At 37.4% G+C, this 22,994-nt stretch overlaps 1 protein-coding gene across 1 annotated transcript in view; it reads right to left on the bottom strand.

The window, feature by feature from the left end:
• Nucleotides 1-22,994, bottom strand: part of Vapa (VAMP associated protein A) — a 58,320-nt gene that overhangs the window by 5,494 nt on the left and 29,832 nt on the right. The window contains exons 4-7 of the mRNA XM_019209702.2: nucleotides 15,421-15,573; nucleotides 12,973-13,076; nucleotides 12,534-12,614; nucleotides 478-651 (exon numbers count right to left, since the gene is read on the bottom strand). Of these exons, the coding sequence (XP_019065247.2) occupies nucleotides 478-651; nucleotides 12,534-12,614; nucleotides 12,973-13,076; nucleotides 15,421-15,573 (512 nt within the window). The remainder of the gene's footprint in view (nucleotides 1-477; nucleotides 652-12,533; nucleotides 12,615-12,972; nucleotides 13,077-15,420; nucleotides 15,574-22,994) is intronic.

Below are 22,994 nucleotides of genomic sequence, written 5' to 3'. Positions count from 1 at the left end.
AATTAATTATAATATACGTATTCAACCCAGTATACACAACGTATGATTTAGACATGTACTAAATCTCCAACTCTGGTGTGTATTTCACACTCACAACACACCTCAATTTGAACTAACCATTTTTCAAGTGCTCAATAGCTCCACAGACTTGTGACACTAAGAGACAGCACAGTCTTAGGCCACTGTGACTGGGACATGGAACATAAAGGAGAGCAGAAAGGAAGTTAGCAGTGTCAAAGGCCACTCCACAAATTCTTTAGGATGTCTGCCAAGCAGAGAACTCTGGAGGCCACTAGAAGCAACAGTAAGACTGGCAAGGAGGATGGGACAGGGGGCAGAGGCCAGGATACAATCAAACTGGGACAGGGGAGAAAGAGCTAACCATGGAGAAGCAGTAGAAACACTCACAAAGTGGCCTAATAATGCATGTCTTCCACCTTCATTCCAACCACCTCAGTGTCCACCAGCAGAACTTACTCTCAGGTGTCGATTTTCTTCTGACAGCTTCATCATTTCTCCCTGAAGTCTTTTACACTCTTCCATGAGCTTCCGCGTCTCGGTATCACTGAGTGAAACACTGTGCGGTTTTGGCATGGGTCCATCTTGTTTGGATGCATTCAGTGGAACAGCTTTGCTAGGCTCCATATCATTCTGCATTACAGAGACAGTGGGAACTTTTAAACTAACCACATCTTACAGATTTTAAACAAAACTGTGAATTCTGCTTTCTTTTCAAAATTAAAAAAAAATCTTGAAAAATTTTCAATTTCATTGAAAGATTTTTTAAGATACCAAATTACAGTCATCTTCACACAATTTTAAAAGACCTAAATCAGTAAATGTCAGCAGTTAGGTAAACCAAAATAGGCAGCCCACTACCTCCTCTACTCCCATAATCCTTAGCACTTACCTAACCAGAGCATTTATCATATATCATAACAATGTATCTCTGAAGTTCTTTCCTATAAATAAATCAAAGGCTGGGAGAGCAAGGACCGTTTCTCTTTGTATTTGCCCCTAACTCAGCACTTTGGCCAATAGTAGTTATTCAATTAAAGTACGCTGGGTGACTGATGCCAACCAAAATCCAAATATGAAGGTCATTTTCAGTGCTGACTCTGCAATTCAAATGAGGTTGGGAGGGAGGCAGGGGAATGTTATAATCATTCCAGATGAAATTGGGAACTAAGCAAAACATTAAAAAAAAAAAAAAAAAAGACCTAACTTCTATTAATAGAAAAAGTAACTGAGCACGCACACCCAACTATTTAAAGGGAGACAGCAACACAAACATGCCAGTCTAACAAAAGAAGGGGGTAGGGAGCTAAGAAGACTGACCTTAAAGGATTCCTTTAAATCCTTAGCGATACTGTTTGTTTTTACTGATGTGATTCAATATGGAATTCTACTTCAGCAGTACTTAAGATACTTTTAAACTCTGGAGAAGTGAAAGCTTTTCATTCTTACCAGCATCATTAACCAAATTAAGGATCTATGGCTCTCTAGACCTGCTTATTTCAAAGCCCTAAATGCCTCAATATCCTTCCTCTCAAAATCATTTATGCCTCCAACAACCATAACAGCATCAGTGCACTTTTGTTCATTTTAATGAAATGTTTAATTGTTTAAAAAACCCAGAGGCCTGGCTGGGGCTGTTGCTCAGAGTTAAAGCACTTGCCTAGCTTACATATGAGGCCCTGGGTTAGAGCCCCAGCACACACACAGGAAGTTTTAGATAAAGATATAAAACCTACTTTATTCAGACATAAACTGCTAGCAAAGGCATTTACAAAAGCGTGCATTCCACAGCACTCATTTCCATTAAAAAAAGGCTTTGTTCAAGGGGCAAAACCAGGGTTTCCTATGAAGACACGTGGTTTGATCAGTACGCCTAAATATTTGTAAAACTCATTGTTACAATGAAGTTCTCATGTACACAGTGGATCTGTGCACAGACTTTTCGGTTTTTCTTCAGGCATCCCGGGCCAGAGGGGTTTGAAAAAATCCTAGTTTAGTGTTTTCTGAATTCTTCTCTTCCTAGCTTCTTATTCTTCACTCTCTTCTTTCAGTGTCCCACTACCTCTATTACTACTAAAAATCTGGTGCACACAGATGTTGCTCTCTGCCAATAATATTCTTTCCTCTACTCTTTTCCTTAATAGTGAAGTTACTTCAAAATGATTTTCTGAGTGTGCTCTAACACCATCCTACACAAATCTAATGTCTGACAATGACGTGAAGAAAGCACTGCTCAATAAGGTGACAACTTAGAGCTTCAGGTTTTGTTCAAGAAGGGGGGGGATCACATCCATGCCAGAAAGCTGACTAATTACGACAAACATAAGGCCAACAAGGAGGAGGAAAAAAAGCAAAGAATCATCAAGCTCTTCACAGCTCAATTTTCAAGTTTTGAAATTCTCACAAATTTAAAATTATAAGAGGAAATTATCCCATTACCATATTAACACAAATTTATATTATCTTTCCAATTTTTCCATATGCATTTTATAAAATCAGCATATATAATATTGCTGTTTTATTGATGTACATGCATTTCTTTTAATTATCATTTTAAAGGACACAATGTCATTAAATAAGTATTTTATCCTTTATTAAAATTATTTAAACTATTAACATTTATTAGAAGTTAGTAGCTTCCCATGCTTTGCAACTTTTGTGGGGGGGGGCACCAGGGATCAAACTCTGGCCCTTGTGTTTGCAAGGCAGGAGGCAGAACCACTGAGCTAAATCCCTGGCCCCCATTCTTCCCAATTTCAAATAAGGAATCAATGAGTATCTTCTTCTAGTAGTAGAAATTCTTTTTTTAATATCCAAGTTTTTCTTAGTGAAGTTATTCATACTGGCTTTTTAACAAAGAGAAAATCTCAATTTGTAGAGCATAAACATTAAGGCAAGAATCCAAAGGATACACAGTGAAGGTTAAGTGCACTTCAAAGTGAGTCACACAGGTTGCAAGTCATTAAAACTTACACCGAACACAAGCCACTGAAGCCCATACAAATCAATTAACACCCATTACAGGTGCAAAGCAATCTAGTTTATTTATGAACACTGAATGTGTAACATGTGGAACCTCACTTAGCTGGGAACTAAGACAGGGAAGGGCCGAGTTATTTGCGGGGACGATCCAGAGCCTGACGGGAGGCAGAGCGGCTGTGACCCGGAGCTCCCTTGGGAAGGTCCGGCTGAAGGAAAGAGCCTGCTCCCTAAGAGCTGCTTCAGACCAGTCCAGGAGACCAGCTGATCTGAGAACTACGAAACAAGCAAACCAGGACTCCACGTGCTGTGACTCATAATAAAGTGGTAAGTGGTGAAATTACCTTAACATTATGCAACTTAAAATAAGCAGAAAGATCAAAGCTGTGTGTGTCAATTAAGGTAAGACAACACATCACATGTTGTACACATATCTATTTTTTTTACATCGCCTATGTGCTGTACGCTTCCATTCATTCTCAACAACCATCGGAGTTCCAATCCCTATATTGCAAGTAATTCTACTAGAGATAGTCAGAAAACGAGGGAATCAATTGGGTGGAATGTTTGGCTGAGCAAGTTTGCGAGGACTCTCTAGGTTGAACGCAGGAGTAAAGGGCATACACAGGGAGCTACGATCTTCTGACTCCTGTGAGAAAGGGACATCGCTGTATACACAGGGGTAAGGCCAAAAGCAAGACCTACAGGATGAAGTGAATTCAAGTTTTACCCTGTGAATTAAAAGACAATATATAAAAAAGTTACATGAAACACTTTTCTAATCTAAGCGTCCACTTTACGGTTTCTCTTAAGACCACGATTCTGAGAATAAGTCAATCACACACACAAAAAGGCCATTTAAAGAATTATATTTTTAAGGCCTTATTGGTATGCAAATATTTTCATAACCCAAATTAAGTAAAAAGCAGTATATCCATTCCAATACCAAGAAAATCACTGTTACTTTACTGATGCGGTAGCATTTTACTTGAATGAACATTAAGATCACACACATTCACATACACAGGCACAGACAGAATTAACAAACTACACTATGACCTTCTATAGGGCATTAGCTATAAATCCTCCACAGGGGCTTTGTATATAATCAACAGTGGCAGGTACAGGGAGGGTACCCTATCTGTATTTGCTAACAAAATGTAAAGTATAATTTCTCTTTCTTCTTATACACACCAGCACTTGTCTGAAGAGCAGGATCTGCCAGCTCTAATAATGTATGCTCCCAAATCTCATTTCACCAACTTAATGTTCACTTGCTTCTGTCCTGCTCACTACTATGGTCCCCCTACGTGTTAGTTTTTTTAAAAAACAGAATCACCTATGTGCAAGATTTTTAAGTGCTTTGAATTTCTACTGTAATTTTAAATACTTGGAAAATCTACCCAACATATCACAATACCACTCTCCGATAGGTCTCTGGAAGAACTTGGTGGTGGCCTGGGAAACCCCCAAGTCTGTTAGCTCCCTGTGACAAACCTTCTGCTTCTCCTGTGCCAACACACTGAGCTTTCTGACTTCACTGACGGGGCACTGCAGCTGCCTTGCGGACTCTGCTCACCGAGGTGAAAGGAGGAGCTGTCCCTGGCATAGTTACAGCCTGACACGGCATGGGTGGGAACACTTGCTCAGAATCGCACCTGACCAATTCCTCCCACGGGACACTGGGCATGCCTACTGCAGACAGCATTAGGCTCTAAAGCAGTCACATTTAACTATAAAAATGTGTTATGCAATGCATAAAAAACAGTATTAATGAATAATAGCTTTATTAAAACAAAAAATTAAGTTTCTGAACTAGATTTTCTATATTTCCCAAATAAAATTAGCCACGGTCTATTTGCATCATGTTCATTTATTAAATTATATATTCATGTTTTCTTTTGATAACATTCAACTTGAACTTTTTCCCTTTGAAATTCAAAATGTAATGATTTGTAAACCTACTGCAGTGAAAAACACACACATACAAACATAAGCATACATATGTGCTCACACACACGCCAGACCAAAAGATGAACTCAAAGACTAATATAACCTTCTGGTTAGCATACCATTAACTCCACTATTCTCTTGCTTTCTTTTCAAATTTCTTTGGTACAGATAAAAATTTTATACAAAAAGGTGGGAACCAACTTTAAAGTACTTATATTATCTGTTCTCTGTCTCAACAGAAAATAATGTATATTTTTAACCATAAAAATTTTTATATCCCTGAAATCCCTATTCTTTACAGCCCTCTAGTTTTCCTTAAAACAAGTTAGCTTTTTGGTTTTTTGGGGTTTTTTTTTTAGAAATATGTCAGCATCAGAGGTTAGATGGAAGGCATAAAGGAAATGCAATACATTCAAGAAAACTAGAAAATGTCAAGCAGAGAAGAAAAGCCTCAAAACTTTCTCATTCAATCCTAAAAATAGCCACCATCACGCATCGGACACTATCTATAACACAGAGCTGACAGTAACCAGACGGAGCTGGTAACCGGAAGTCCATCTCCTCCATCAGCCAGCACATCAGCATCGCCTGCCACTCACTGTCAAGCACCCAGCAAATACCCAAGGGGCTCTCGGTTCTAGCCTTCACCACAGCTCCACTACAGACAGTGACAGGCACACCCACTCGCCTGCTACACTAGCAGTATAACTGAGGACAGTATTCATTTAATCCTGCTTGTTGTCCAGGAAAAATTAGTAGTACCTGTCTTTATTCTAATGAGTTCCTGGATTTCTTGGTCACCCATCCATGATCCAAATCAAAAAACTACTTCCCATAAAGAAACCTACAGTGAAATGATTAATCAAATAAATCTGAACTTAAATAACAAGATATAAAACTAAAAGTATGGACTCACTCAGTCATTGTACCTCTAAAGCTGCCTCCTTTTATTATACAAGATGATCACAAAACTTTTATCATTTTATTATGTATTCAATAACAAGGTCCTAAAATTCTAAAGAAACCAACAACATAGTAACATTCTTTTCCCACTATTTTAAGAATATGTAAATGCCCAAGAACAGTTTATCTAAAAATAAAGATCCTCAAATAAGTGTGATATACTTAAGCCACAGTATTTAAACACCTGCACACTCTGTTCTGGGGTATGGAAGACATGGTGGGGTGATTTATCTAAGAAACATTAAGTCAGAATCACCTACACCCCGCACCTGTGCCATGTTTGGGAAGAAAACATCTACTGTGAAATCCACCTGTTCTAATTACCAAATGTTTCCAAGCTGATGATAAAGGTCAAATTCTGGTGATCAATTCTTTGTAGTACCAAAAAACTAGTGCTATCTATATGAGCTGATAGATGTTACTTAGCTCCACAGTGGCAATTATTTCACAGTGTATACACATGGAAACAAAAATAATAATTAAGTAAATGTGCACAGGACATACCCACTGAATATGGCTTTTCTACAGCTCCAAATACTGCATGCACTTGGCTGAATGCCGACTACTGTATATGTGCCATCCAGAGAGCTATGCATCAAACCCTAAGTTTTCACCTACAAACTGAATTTTGATGATATGCTTATTACAACATGCTAAGAAATAAACCAAGCTTGGGGGTGTGGCCAGTAGTACAGCGCTTGCCTAGCATCAAAAAGGCCCTGGGTTAAGGTCCTAGAATGGCTAAAGAAACAAACAACAAGCCCATCCCATCGTCCTTGCCACTTTCTAAAGCAGTTATGAAGTCCTCTTCCTTGAGTGTCTTTAGTTGTGCTGTTGTGGCTGCCCCAATGTCCTGGACTGATTTAAAACTTTCATAGTCACTTTGACACTGGGGAAAGCCAGAAGTTGCACGGTGCCAGATCTAGTGAATAAGGTGGATGTGGACACACTGAAGTTTCTGAGCCTGCCTTTTTTGGTGGATGGCACTTGGCAACAGCATTTACTGTATTCCAATCACATCTCATAAAATGTTCACAAAAGAGGCCTTCCAGAATGCCCAGGAAAGTGGCAAGAATGATGGGATCAGTGTACTCAAGCCAAGGCAAGTCTTTTGAGGACGATTAATGGCAATGTGTCTTTTCCTGTAATAAGTTTTTTTAATTTAAACATCTGTCATATATTTCCATCATACCTCAGGCATAGTTGCAAAAATTTCAGCCTTAGCTGTCATAAACAAACAAAAACATTCTCACAAATCCTATACTATCACAAAGACTTCTTCCACTCTGTATGCAAAGACTCGGACACAAGACTGAACTGATGGCTGGACAGGAAGTCATGAATGAACTAAGAACCCCAGACACTGAGTCTGCTGAGCCAACCGGACTCTTCTCATGAACATTCCGTGCAGCACCCGTAGGTTCACACCTCCACAAGAAAGAGTGCCCGCAGAATAATTTTGTTTTGGTTTGGGGCGGGGTGCTTTTGTTGAGGCAGGATGTCTCCCTATGTAGTTCTGTATCCCAGACTGGCCTTGAGCTCATGGTGATCCTCCAAGAAGAATAGTATTTTTTAAAGTATGCTTTTCAGAATACTAGATACTCCAGAAGAATTACATCATATTAAGTTTTAAAATGCTAGTTTAAACATCTTTAACTGCAGATGTCACAGCCTTTAGCTTGTAAATACACGATGTGTTTTTCCTAACTCTTCCAATATAGTACACTTTGAGAAATACTGCCTTAAAAAAATATAGCTGTTTAGTTGGGAGTTTATTGTTTTTGCTTTTGTTCTGATTTTGGCTTTGGTTTTTTGAGACACTCTCACTACACAGCCCAGGCTGGCCTCAAACCCGAGGCCATCCTCCTGTCTCAGCCTCCTAAATGCTGAGATTTCAGGTATGTGTTACCATGCCCACCTTACAGCTGTGTTTTGTTTTGGGGTTTTTTTCTGGTACTGGGGATCGAACTCAGGACCTTGTGCTTGTGAGACAGGCGGTGGAACCACTGAGCTAAATCCCCAGCCCTTTACAGCAGTGTTTTAATTACTCTTAATACATTACATCTACCTCTAACTTGTATGTTAAAGATACAATCTTTGTATGCTTGAATTATATAAATTTGAAAGGAAATACTGAAATCTTAGTCTCATTTTATATGCAAAACTTGAAATATAAACTCCAAACACTGAAATGAATAGCCATCAAAAATCACAATCGCAAATTAAACTGTGTGTACTGTTCAGATGGCTCTATTCTTCTCAGAACCACTGTGTGATTCTGCAGACTCCACGTTATCCAAGATCTTCAAAAGCATTTCCTAGCCACAAATGCAACATTTATAAAAACAAAAGGATCTGTATACAGAGTACCCTCAAGTTATGACTGGCCTGACATACAAACAACTTGGGTTATGACTAGAATTTTAGCTTTAACTTATGACCAAAGTCTTGAGTTAAGACTCAAATGCTGGTGGTTTGTGCTTCCAGATGGTCTCAGGTACAGATTTAACCCTTAAGGAGTTCTAGGACCATTACAGCATCCTTTCCTGTGCGGGGTTCATTTAGTGGGCCAATGTCTCTCTGGGGACACCAAGATCTGTCTACAGAGACTTTGAAGGATGTGTAGAGGAGCCTGGGCATTCACTGACTAACTTGGGTTACAACCAGCCCTCTGGAATGAATTGAATTTGTTAAATCAAGGGTCCACTGTAACTCTGTGTGCACTAGACACAATTTTATCATTAACACATCACCTCTCTAAAGAACTTTCAAATAACAAATGGATCTCCAGTCTAATCTTAGCCAAGGTTTGACAGAAATTCTGACAAAATTAAAAGTCAATCTCTGGGAACTGGGGATTTAGCAGTGGCGTCACCCTTGCCTTGCAAGCGCAAGGTCCTAAATTCGATCCCTACTACCAGAAAAAAGAAATGTCAAGCTTTACCCCAGAATCCTGACCAAGTTTTTGAAATATTAACTCCCACCGAAATGGCCCAGAGTTTCTTGAAGAAATGCTTGGTTCCAGATCTGGGGCTGAAGCCAGGCCTGGTGACACACTCCCATAATCTCAGCACTTGAGAGGCTGAGGCAGGAGATTGCTGCAAATTTGAGAGCAGAGGGGGCTATATAGTTCAGGGTCAGCCTGGACCACATAGTGAAACCCTGTCTCAAAAAACAAAACACAACTACAAAAACAAACCTGGGCCTTGAAAAATCTTGCCATATTAGGTATCAAGAAAGTTAGCAAACACTACTAGGGACAAAAGGACTCAAGATCCAACCTGAAGAATCTCCCACATCCAATCTGAGCACCAATGATAATAAAACAAGGGGTTGAAACTCCAATGTTCATTTAACAACACCCAAAGTGGAGCTGGGAGGGAAAGACAGAGGAAGGGTGGCTAGTTGGTTCTATGTCACCACAGGATGCTTGTGAATCAACCCATTTCTTAATGACCTATAACTAAGAAGAGACTCAGCCATTTATCTTGCCTGTATAAACTAACATTAATTAAACGTCAGCCACTCATGTTTTCTAAATAGTATGAAAGCAGAAACAGAGTATCACCACACAAAACTTTAAGTGAACTAACAGACCTAAGTCACATTTTCTCCACCTCAACTTTCTTGATATCTTGAGCCTGTCTCTTGTCACAGGGGCTACCCTATACACAGTGGAAGTTAAGCAGCATCTTTCCACTAAATGGCCTCTATCCACAACACTGGTGATTGCAGCACTCCTCCCCAGCACTCAGCTGAAACAGCCCACACTGCCCAGGGAGAAGTGACTGCTCCTACACAGGCCGACTCACCCAGACGCTGCACATCATAGCCACTCATTTCAAAAGACAATAAATAAACCCAGGCGCATATGTCACACCCACAAAGGAGCCTTGCCCCATACCTATCCTCAGCACACACAATCTGATCAAGCCTCTAGATCCAACTTCCAATTACAGGAAAGACCAAGGGCAGAGAAAAAAATGACACCAGGAAAGTACAATCAGCAAAAGTTTGGTGTGTGAGCGAGTCCATGGGCAAGCCCCACTAGTTCTGCAAGAGAAAAAAGTAAGATCTAAGAAACAAGGCAGGCACTCTGGTGATGTGCACCTCCTGGCCCAGCTATACAGAAGGTTGAGGCCAGGATCCCCTGAGCCCAGCAGCTCAAGACCAGCCCGGGAGTCACAGCAAGACCCTGTCTCCAAACAAAGCAGAACGAAGCAAAACAAAAAGAGAACAGAACAAAAGAGAATTTAAGAAATGTATCAGCCATACCATTTGTATTTTATTTTTTATCTCAACCTCAATTCAAACAAACTGTAATAATCCATCAAAATTTAATGAAATTCATTTGTAAGACAAATCTGAATGCTGCCTGGATAGTCTGATGTTAATAATAGATAAAAATCTGAAAGGCACAACTAATAGTATTAATGTTAAAATTCTTAATCTTTTTTAAGGCCTTTGAAAGATATATGGAAAGATTTAAAGATGAAATAACATACTTGCCTTAAAATAGTATGAGACAGAAAGTCCGGGGGTTTAGCGAAATAAGAACCATGAACAGGGGTTTATTGTACTTATTCTTCCTGCTTTCTTTTCTAGGTGTCATCTAATGCCCAGTCTTTTAAAATAATTTTTTGTTTAAAAACAGCATAGTCTTTAGCAGAGTTTTCTATAGTTTAATTTTAATTTCTACCACAAATCCAGGAGCTTGGGTAGTAAAAATACATTCTGATGCTAGTTCAAGACTCTGTGGAGCACTGGGAAGTTACTGAATAGCCCTGGGCTTGTGCTGGTCCCCAAGTGCACTCCTGCATGATCACAGCACCCCTGCCCCTCTCCTCCCTAGAATGGAGTGGTTGGCTCAACTGCACGCTGTATCACTCCCCTCAACTTCTGGTGTGCTCTAAAACAGCACACAGTTGTTTTCCCATATATATATACATATATATGTATATATATATATATACATACATACATATTTGGGGGGGGTACCAGAGATTGAACTCAGGATCTTGCACTTGCGAGGTAGAGAGGTAGACACGGTGCCACTGAGCTAAATCCCCAGCTCCCACAGCTACTCTTTTTTTTTTTTCTCATTGAGTTTATTGGTACGTTTTAGGTATACAGTACAGTTACATTCATTATTGGGACCAGAGCTACTCTTCACAGCGATAAATACTGGATGGATTCCAGCTACAATCTCAAAAAAATTTTTTTCCAAGTCAGGATCCCACTTTGTAGTTCAGACTGGCTTTAAACTTGCAGCAGTCCTCTCTCTGCCTCGGCTCCCCAGTACTGGGATTAGACAGGCATGCGCCACCCAGCCTCCAGCTGCCTTACATCTATAGCACAGTGGAAACCCAGACATAAGGCAGTTTATTCAATTCTTATTAAAGAATTAGCCAACTAAGAAAACATCTAAGTTTTTTTTTTTCCCTAAATGTACTTTTTAAAAACAAGTCAATTCACAAAATTTGTTATTATGGTTTCTTGTTTTTGTTCAAATAAGTTATACAAGCTATCACTTTCTCAGCAGCCAAGATGAAACAGAAAGTAAACTCCAAATGGGAAGCATTAAACATGGCACATTTTTTATTTTTGGCAAATAACTCACATCCCTTAAAAGGGGCATTTTGGGGGCCAGAGATTTAGCTCAGTGGTTCAGCTGCTTGCCTTGAAAGCATGAGGTCGCAAGTTCGATCCCCAGTATCAAAAAGAAAAAAAGAAAGGGAGGTGTGCATTTTAAAAATTCACTAACGTGGTTAAAACCTAAATTACCATACCACTTAGGAGCTTTTACATTTCAGCTTTTGTGGAAATGTCATATGATAGCCTAGTGAGTTTAATCTGCAAGTTTTCAGACAGGATGAATGATCCCCAAATCAAAGCAAGACTCATGTCAGATTGTCTATCATAAAACTGTGCCAATGATATTTATCTATATTACTGTTATGTATTAACACACACAAAAATGAAAACTTTCTAGTTCCTCCTACAAGCCATAGGGAAAAAAATTCTAATTTGCAATCCAGGAGGAGAGAGAAAAAGTGACTACAGCCCATTCTATACGTTTACAGACTAGTTTAGTTTTTATTACTGTTATTATTCTAACTAAACACATCTAGCTGTCCTCAGGCCCTCAAACTTTTCTTGCCTGCCACTAATCAATAAGCAATAATAAATTATTTACTAACAAAAAAAAATCACATTAATTCTGATGAAAACAACAAGCAAAGTACTTGGGAAAGGCCAAATCTGAGATAAGCTGCTTATCCAAGTCTTTTATTCCCAAACTGTCAACATACAGTTGCCAAAATGCAGCTTATCTCTATTTTCTAGTTATATGTAGGTGTATGCTTTGCTGGTTTTTAGCCTCCCTTTTAAAAAGTTTCAAGTGGCTTAACAAAATTTGGAAGCATTAATTCTTTCCCATCCTGAAGCTTAGATCTAAGAAATGAATTATTTCTTCTTAAACAAAATGTTATAAAATGAAAAAAAATATATCACAATTTTTTTACAACTTAGGTCTCATTAAGAAGGCTAGCTAGCCTTATCACATACATCCTAAGGCCAAAACAGAATCCAATGTTCAACAACTTCCAATTTCTACTTACCAATTTATCATTTTCATTCGGCATTTCAAATACACATCTCAATTTAGAATCCATTAATTCATCAGGTTTTGCCTCTTTCCACTAAAAGCAAACAAAACCAAATGTGAGACACAGGAGGCATGAGCATGGCAAACAGGTTTCGCCTAAAGGGACAAGTGAAACGTGAGTACAGCCACGTGGGACCCTGGGGAGGGTATGTGGCAGGCAAAAGTATACCGTGGCACTCCATGGTGGCTACCGTGCCACTGTCATCCACTAGTGCCACAGCACCCTTAGGAGACCCTATACCTTCTTATCAACATCTGATGAAATCATCACACTGACAGCCCACAGGTTTTTTTCTTACATTTTAAAAACCGAGTTCTGTTAAAGAGTTAAACAAAACCCCCACTTGAAACTATATTCCCCAAAATGAAATCTGTTCAACTTCTACACTTACCACCGCTTCCATATCCGAAGTGTTTGGTGGAGCAAAAATTGTCTGTACCATAAACTTGTGTTTGCTCTTTTCATTTGGATCATAGTCAAAGGGCTGTAACATTACTGAGTAAGAAGAAAGGACATGTTATATTGTCATCTGCATGTTTATCATTCCCATTAACTAACACACAGGTTTTTAAAAACCAAGATGAGTTCCAGATACCACATACTGCATTATGTACACTAATGTTCTAGAATCAACTTTATAATTCCTATTATTTTAAATCATTCACTTCTCTGACTTACTAAGTCTTTTAACAATCCACAAATTAACATATGGGAACTTAAAAATAAATACGAATCTATAACTGCCTCCTCTAAACTTAGTTTGTGATAATTTTCACACCTTTGCCAATACTGACTCCGTCTGTAATCGCAGATTAAATCCAATAAATTGTTTATTAAAAACAACTAACAAAACGAATTTATGGCCTTTAGTACCTAATGATAATTTTAACTTAGACAACTCAAGTACTTACAGGAGAAATACTTATGACTTTAAGAGCCCACTGTCATATTATATTTTTTTCTAAAATGGATTTAAATAAACTACTCAGGAAGAATTTACCTGTTTAAATTTAGTCTAAGAAAAAAGCATCTAAGAAAATCACATAACCTTTCAATATGTAGAATTTAGAATCCAAATAATTTTTTCTAAGGATGTAAGAATTTCAGCCTCTAAGGGGCTTTATTATAGAGTTCAATGTGGTAATAAGTATTGCTAAATTTATGGACAAATCTAAGGAATAAACTAAGAATTATTAAATTTATGCATATAGTATAGAAATTATTTCCCTACTAACACTCAATTATCTCTGAATCAGTCAACACTTTCAAAAAAAAACAAATGCTATTAAGCAAGTGCAAGAAATATCGATTACTCAAGAAAATCTCTGTGAGTTGCATTGGACAAGTCTATTAAGCACTTAGCAACCTACCCCGCGCATCACTTGGGCAGGAGTCATTTCAACCAAATGATTCTTGTATTGAACAAATTTGGTAAAATTGCTATTTTTATATTTCTGGTTATATTTATGCTATAAAAACTAACAAAAGTGCAATTTTTTGGTCATCCTATAAACATCTGGACTGCTAAGTGGATAACTCCCTCTTCATTAAAAAATATTTCAAACGGTCAAATATATATAGCAGCAGAAAATACACAGGATAAAGGCCTCCAGATAAATATAAAGCATAACACAATTCCATTAACACCTTTCACTGAGCGACTGCTACAGGCTCATCACCATGAAACTAAAATTTATAAGACACACAAAAAAAAGACAAAACCAGGCAAGGTAGTGCACGCCCACAATCCCAACTACTCCAAAGGTCAAGGCAGGACAACCACAAACTTGAGGCCAGCCTAGGCAACTTAGCCAGACCTATCTCAAAATCAAAAAGTTTAAAAACACTCGTGTACAGCTTAGTGGCAAAGCACCCATGGAGAGGATGAATCCATGAGTGTTCCTGCTCCCTAAGTTATTACAACACAGTGGGAGCTGAGAAGGACTGCTATGAAGAGAGATTCTCCTAGAAGCCACTCGCATCCTCATACTAGCTTCCTACCTCTCAGCTATATCAAAAGACTGCCAAGGGGTATGCTCTTGAAAAGCCTAAGGGCTGGGCTGTCAAGAGGAAGAAAAGGAAGCTACTGACACCAGCACAGATTTTACTGCAAGAATAAATGATCTGTATCTGGCAGGAAGCAAGCATACCTTCAACTACAGTGTAAGTAAATACATAGGGAATAATAAAAATAAAGGTTTTCCTGGGCATGGTGGCCCATGACTGCAATCCCAATACTGTGGGATGTTAAGGCAGGGGAATCTCCAGTTTGTGCCCAACCTGGATAACTTAACAAATAAACAAGAGTTTTAAAATAAATATAAATAAAAAGATTGGGTATGCAGCTCAGTTCAATCTCCAGTACCATTTTTTTAAAGTTTTCAAGTGCAAGACACTGGGCATTTATAGTAACAGGCATCAAGATGCATTTGCTTTGATACAACAAGCAAAAAGCAGCACACTTTTGTAAGCAAAAGAATTAGAACCTAGGAAAAAAACTTCTCAAATTGCATGTAATACACAACAGATCTAAACCTAAAAACAGTATTGTCAAAGGTAAGATAATAAGGCAGAGTATGTAATGAGCTGTAAGAAGAAATAGATACAAAGTTTTAAATTAACAAAATTATTTACACCTCCAACACACACATGAGGGTGAGAAATTTTCTCTTAATTGTGCACATTACAGTAAGATAGCATAAGGACATCTTTAAAGGTGAAGCCAGAATAAAAGCATTCCCTTCCCTCCAGATGAAAAACACCATTACACAAACCAAATTAAACACAGTCATAAAACGTCAAAATTCAAATTGTGTGAGTTCAGAACATGATTCCCTACCTGAAACGGTGACCGTTGATCCTGGGTCAATAATTCCACTGTTGGGCCTCACACAGTACCGACGAGGTGCTGTAGTCTTCACTTTGAAACACACTTTTCTGTCTGATGGATTTCGCAATTTAAGATTTGTAGTGACTACATCTGTGAAGGGGCCTGTGAGTTTTAAAAACAAGAGAAGAACAATTAACTGGAGTCACAAAAACAAAAGCAGAATTCAAAATTATATAAATGTAGCCACAATTTTATTAATGTACTGAAGTCTGCACACATATAAATATTACCAAATGGCCAACAGTGGTAAAATTTCTTTTGTCAGGGGGCAGACTTATAAATGAGGTATACTGACTTTTCAGTTTTCATTCCTGACCATCATTTACAAAATCTCCACGGTAAACATTAGTCCCACTTCTTAAAAAAGTATTTTGGAAGTTTCAATCTAAGAAGTCAGTCTCTACAATTGTTATTCTTACAGTAAATTCTGACCACATTACTGAAAATACCAGAATTCTCCAATGTTCTTCAAACCAGTGTCAAAAACCTCTCTACTGAAACTACTCCGCAGAGCAGCAGTGCTCCTGTTTAGGCTTCAGAGACCTACTCACTCGTTCATCCACTCAGACTATATGGTGGATATGGGTTGTGTGTACTGTGGTTACATACTATAGATAAGGTTTTTAAGCTTTTAGTCTTTGGTTCTGTACCCAAACATAAAATTATAAACAATCCAAAACACTGGTGCAGCTCTATCTGAATTAACCAGTATATCCTCCCTCATTTTTTAAGAGAGATGTGAAGATTACAGCCATTTTGCTCTTGGCTAAAGAAAAGCCTAAGGATAGAATTATGCCAGTATAATTTTAAAATGAACTTACTTTAGAGGTAGGAGATAAAAATTTGTCCAGATAGGAAGCAAAACCCCCACTATTAATTATTCCAAAAACAATTTTAGATGATTTCATGTTTTTCAGGGGGTGGGGTGGTAGAGTTCTTGTCTAGCATGCCAAGGCTCTGGGTTTGAGTCTCAGTACTGCAAAAAACTAAAGAGCTGAAGGATTGAAAATAAAAGATACCTACTATAAATTTTTTTAAATAAATATTAAACAAGAATGTCTTTTAAAGCTTTAAGATATTCATATTATGTTAAGTCCAGACTGAAAACTTGTCCAACTATGCTAGTTTCTATTTTGTTTAATCCTAGAAAGTTGGCTAGGACAAAAACCAAAAGACACAAAAAGAAGAGGAAGGTTGCAGGAGATGGAAACAATTTGCCTAATGCAATAGGAGAGAAAGAAACTGACTTCAGAAAGTCAGTTAAAAGGCTCTTGCTTCAAGTCCTAAAGTGTATCATGCCTCTCCTGAACAAAGAGGTTTTAAAAAGACCTGATGAAATCTTCCAGTAGAGATCCTCAGAAAAGACAAGTTACATATGAACAGCACTGTGAACATAATCCTTTACACAAGAATATTTTTGTGTGGCACTAGGACAGGTTGAGGTGGAGATGAGATGCACAGACACAACAGATAGCAGACATTCTACACCACCAGCATATCCCATACAATACTATGCCTCCATCCCACTGAATTTTCAAATACACCTCTTCCTATAGTTTGGATCTTGAATATCCTCAAAGGTCCAATGTTTAAAAAGTCTTGGTCCAGATGGGCATGGTAGCACACGCCTGTAATCTAAACACTCAGGAGGCTGAAGCAGGAGGATCACTGTGAGTTCAAGACCAGCCTGGGCTACATAGTGAGTTCTAGGTCAGTGTCAATGATATAGTGAGACCCTGTCTCAAAACACCTACAGAAATAAATAAAGTCTTGGTCCCCAAACTGGCACTACTGGGAAGTGATGGTAACTTTAAAAGGTAGAAGGGGTCGGGGATTTCGCTCAGAGGTTCTACCACCTGCCTCGCAAACACAAGGTCCCAAGTTTGATCCCCAGTACCAAAAAGAAAAAAAAAAAAAAAAAAAAAAAAAGCAGAGGTACAGCTGGTGGAAGTCTTAGATCCCAAGCCCTCTGGCTCTTTTCTGCTTGGCCAAGCAACTGTGGACTGAAACCTCCAAAACTGTGAGCCAAAATAAATCTTTTTTTTTTTTTCTCAGATGTTACTTTGACAGAAAGCTGACCAATACACTTCTAAAAACTCCTACTAGTAAAAAATTTTTAAAATTCTTTTTCAGGAATACACCTATTCCATAAAACAAAGTTTTGCTCTTTCTTTGTAACTTTGAAAAGCTAAGTTCACCACTGCAGAAAATTATTCTACTAAGTGATTACTGTAAGTCAGATTATGGTGAACTATGCAGCAAGATGAGAAGACAGTTGGGAGAAGCCCTACGAGGGGTTTTCTGGAATGCTGGCCTTATCTATTTCTGCCCTAAATGGTGATTGCTTGGGTATTTTTTGATAATTTGTACATATTTAAAATAAAAAGATTTTTAAGAAAAGATTCTTGATGTAACCTTAAAAAAACTTTTAGTGAGAAATATCCTTACAAATGAGGTAAAACCAGTCATTTGCCTAGTATGAATGCTTTTATGCTTTATGCATAAATGCTTTCACATTTATGAAATGATTACTGAAACAGTGGATTTTAAGATCACCTGACAGTAAAGTATATTAGTCACCAATCAATGGTATGTATTGGTTGACATACTTCCTCTGTTGAAAGTGAAATGTCCTTCTTCATGATGCAATCATATTCCACATAAACCTGCACACAATACAGGTTTCCCTAACTTGCACTTTTATTGGAAAAATTTACAATTAAAAAACCCTACCTTTTAATTATACAGGTTTTCCTTTTTTAAGCAGGCAAATTTTCTAACACTAATACTCTTGATTAAATTACTCTACAACTCTCAATGCCATTAAGCCAAAATCTTGCTATGGAATCCAAATTCTCACAAACAAAAAGAAATTTAACATATACACGTATGAATAAAAATGTTTGGCTATAATTTTGAAAAAAGATGGAATCTGAGATGTTACACATTCACCCTTTCCTTACTAAAAGATGAAGACTTGCTTCTGTGCTCCAACACGTAAATAATGCAGCTGTATCAATGCAGGTGAAAACTATTTCAGCCTGTTTCCACAGGGTTTGGCAAATTAAGCACGTATCATTGACTAGCTTCTAGGTTACATAAGGCTTATACTTCTGAACATGTGTCAAGTTATCTTTGAAACATATTCTGTAGAATACACTGACTATGGACTAAGAACTCCCACAGCAGCAGGAGCAATGGCAATAGCAGTAGTACAAGTCTCTGCAATAACTCACATTTACTGGGCACACATCAGGCTTGGTTGTTTTAACCCCTGTAACAAGTCCAAGAAGTACTTTTACTACTCATTATTCCCATTTCACAGATGATGCAGCTCAGAGAAAGTGAACACTAGTCCAAGCTCATACAACTACAAAGCAATGAAGTGGTAAATCAACCTGGTCTGACTCCAAGCCCTGAATCTCATAAATTCTGTAAGCAGGACCTTGCTATACACTTAATTTCTAATTCATATGCATGGCGCCTAGATCTGTGAAGCATGAAAGTGCAAAACATTTCCTGAAGTACCAAACACAGAAAATATTCTAAACACTTTACATCCAAGAAAGCTCTAAAACATTTTCCCACAAAAAATGGAGTCATCTGATTTACTTTTTCTGCAACACCCTGAAATCAAAGAGCCAATGTAAGCAGGCCCTGTGAAGAGATCTTTTGTCTTGTTCACTGTTGCGCCCAAGCTACAACCAAGCTCGGGACAGCAGGTTACCAAGAGATATTATTGTATAAATATTGTTAGACAAATAAACAGACTGCAACTTTCTGAAAAAGTCATGAGTTCCATTTCTATTCAAAAAGACCTAGTTACTAATGTACTAAAATAATCTATAAAATTTCATTGACATAATTACAAAACTGTGGATCCTGATAGTAATGCAAAAGCAATACTTCACTAAGCCTATAATACTTTAAAACCTTACTTAAACTGCTCACTGCCTTTGTTATTAATACTGTATTATATTTTCAATAAAGTGTCATGACGTATTATGGGAAAAAATTCTGAAATCCACTTAATACAGAAAAGTATGGTGATTTAAAAATAGTAAGTTTTCCTACTCTATGGACCTATAGAAGTCATAGCTAAAAGTTAAATAGGCAAGGACTGTATCTTTCATTTCTTCTGAACCACTTTATATAGTGCAATAACGTTCTGGGCATATAAATATAAATATAGTCCATCAACTTCACATTAAAAGAAACTACATAAAAGTTAGAAAAATTGCTTCATTCCTTTGAAAAACCTTTTGGGATAAGGAGAGGCAAGTTTCTGTTACTGATGTACTATGACTTTTTTTTAAATGCAAATGTAGTGTGCTGAATGCGAGGGTTAAACTCCCAAACAAGATGACTGACCTGGGAAACTCAACCTCTCCGACTCAGTCTCATCCCTTCCATTTTAGAATGGCAAATGCTCTCTAAGGATCCTCCCAGTTCTAAAATTATGTGACATTAGGAATAATTTTACTTACTGCCTTAAAGAATGTCTTCTACCCAGTGGTAAAGACAGGAGAAGGTAACTCAACCCTCAGGCACCATGGTCTTACTGACATTTTGTCTAAAATTATTTTAAACATCTTGAGCATGCTTTTGAGGCATCTGGATACACAACACTATTCACGCTGATCTAAACAATCTTAAGTGACACAATCTTGAAAATAAAGGGAGATAAACTGTCTTTACACAGAAGGGGAGAATTTTATTTTCAACATTTTAATCTCAATTGATAAATCCTTCCATTCTGTAGCCTTCTAAATAAAATTATATGCATATACACAAGTACATGAAAAACAATGTATGTGTTCAAGACAATATGAAATGTGAATGTTACCTAACTGCCTCTATTAAAACAAATAGGTGGTCCATATTTAAAGTTTAACTGCTATAATGTAGACAGCATATAAGGAAATACAACAAAATGGACATTTTGGGAGAACTTGAACTGAACATTTTTCATACTATCTATAAAACTAAAGCTACTGCTAAAGGCAAATAAGAAAATGATCATAATAGTCAACAAAAAGTACAGAATATATACACCTTGCACGGCAAACATAAAAATACACAAAAATGTTAACAGTGACTTTTTCTAGGTGGTAACAACTGAGTAATATTTATTTGCTTTATACTACTCATACTTTTTTGACTCTTTTAGGTACATTTTACAATCAGAAGGAACTTTCAAGCCTATACAATAAATAATTTACCCATAAAACATTTATTTGTCTAAAGTCCAAGGGGAAAAACCTGAAAAGATTCAGAAAAACAAATCTTCTGGGAGCTGTTTCACTATGGATTTTAGCAGTAAAAATAAGACCAAGAGATTCTTCTTCCCCCAGTTTTATAAAAACAAAAATTTTTTCAGAGAAACAAACTAAACAGGAAACACTGTAATTAAAACCCACTCTATATTCCTATTAAAATATAAATACAAAATAAAGGGCTATCAAATCATTGGCACATAAGAAATAAGTTAGCCTATACTATAAACTGATTCTCTTAATCACTTACCAGTGCAATTATTTAAATACAGGATGACCAAAAATTGCACATTTCTGTGAATTTTTATACTGGGTAATATACAAACAACAATTTTAAAAAATTTATTCAATACAAGAATCGACTGGTTGAAATGACATCTGCCCCAGCAATGCTTGGGATAGCATGTAAACGAACACACTGCCCAAGTGACCCTCCAGGTAATCATGTCCTTAAAAGCTAAAATGTATGTAACTAAACTTGTTCCTTTAAACCTGAATTTTGCAAACAGTATCAAACATTCATGATAACTCTAGTTCTGAAGGACATCCCAAATACCAGAGAAAAGCAACTAAGCAGGTGATGCTTAAGTCACCAAAAATAATGTCTACAGATGCCTATATAATCGCTGTGTTTAAAGGCAAGGCATCAACATCTTAACTGGTCATTTACTGCCACATATGTCAGTCTTCCCGTGAGGCCAACTCTACTTTCTGTGCAGAGACTGCTTATATAGTCCTGCCTCAGTATCCTCACAAAGGATCCCCTGGACACCAAAATCTGCAGACACTCAAGACCTCATGTAAAATGCCAAAGTGTGTGCGTGGCACCTACAGCACATCCTACCCTATTCATTAAGTCATATCTAGCTTACGATATCAAATACAATGTAAATGCTATGTAAACTAAGGAATGATGACAAAAGAAAAAATCTGTATGTGTTCAATACAGGCATAATTTTTTTAAATTCTCAAAAAGTTGGTTGAAGCCACCAATGAGGAATCTGTGGACACAGAGACTGTTTATAATGAACTCAAGTGTGATTTTTGTTCTTAATTTAAAAATTCCTGCAAAACAAGACTGAACTTTGAAAACATGTTCAACTTTATAATTCTATGACACATACCTCACTTTTAACAAAAATTCTCACAAGGGACTACCAGAAACAGCAAGAGATGGATAAAATTCCACATTAATGTAGGTATGACTCAGCTGATACAAGGTCGTTATAAATTAAGATTCACCTTCAGCTAGACCTTGATTTGTGAATTGTGATTGGATATGTCAATCTAACAAGAGATTCTCCAAAGATTAATAAACTTATTTGGACACAGCATTGAATAGGAACAGTCTTGCCATAGTTAACAGTGTGTATTTAAGGCTGAGGAAGGGGAAGCTTTAAAGGTAAAATACGGAGAATGACATATAAATAATACCATCAACCACAAGAATCAGTAACAGGAATCGCATTAGTCCAAAGCTGGGATGGGCAGGTGTTGGGCAGATGTCCTTGCAGAAGTGTTCTCTAAGGCTGCAGTGGCCTTTGCACAAGGTTGTGGTTCTGGTAATCTTGCATGATAATTATTGTTGTTGTGTGATGTTACTGGCATGAGATTCCCCTCCTTCAGAACCTCCTGGCTTGATGTGTTATTCTTCGGTTGATGTAGGGTTTGACAAAGTCACCCCATTTTGTTTCTGACAACTTTTACAGATGGTGATAAAGATTAATTTGTTTTCTATTTATCTTATATGTCAAAAACTTTATACTGTGTAAAAATGCTAATGTCATTAATGATACACACACACACACACCAAACTTAATCTTAATTTCCCAAAAGAATCGATAAATAACTTAAATTAAGTTTTTTCTCTTTTTATTGCACTACACATTCACTGTAGAAATCTTAACACAGCCAGGCATGGTGGCACATGACTGTAATCTCAGCATTTAGGAGGCTGAAGCAGGAAGACTGCCATGAATTCGAGGCCAGACTGAATTACAATGTCAGACTCTGTCTGAAAAAACCACAAAAAAAATTCAAACACACAGAAAAGCAAAAATATGAAAACAAGACATCTTAATCCTAAAATAGAGGTAAGACACTAACATTCATTGCATCCTAACCTTTTTCTCCAAATATTACCATAAACTGCTCATTCTTATGCAACTTTTCAACAGAGGAATAAGGCTGTCACCAACAATCAGCTTTCTTTTCTTTTTTCTTTTTCTTTTTTTTTTTTTTTTTTTT

Source organism: Fukomys damarensis, unplaced genomic scaffold (genome assembly GCF_012274545.1).
Source record: "Fukomys damarensis isolate Sample0158 unplaced genomic scaffold, DMR_v1.0_HiC HiC_scaffold_30, whole genome shotgun sequence".
Lineage (NCBI taxonomy): Eukaryota > Metazoa > Chordata > Mammalia > Rodentia > Bathyergidae > Fukomys > Fukomys damarensis.
The sequence above is the reverse complement of the archived record's forward strand: the minus strand, read 5'-3'. Positions and strand labels throughout refer to the sequence as shown.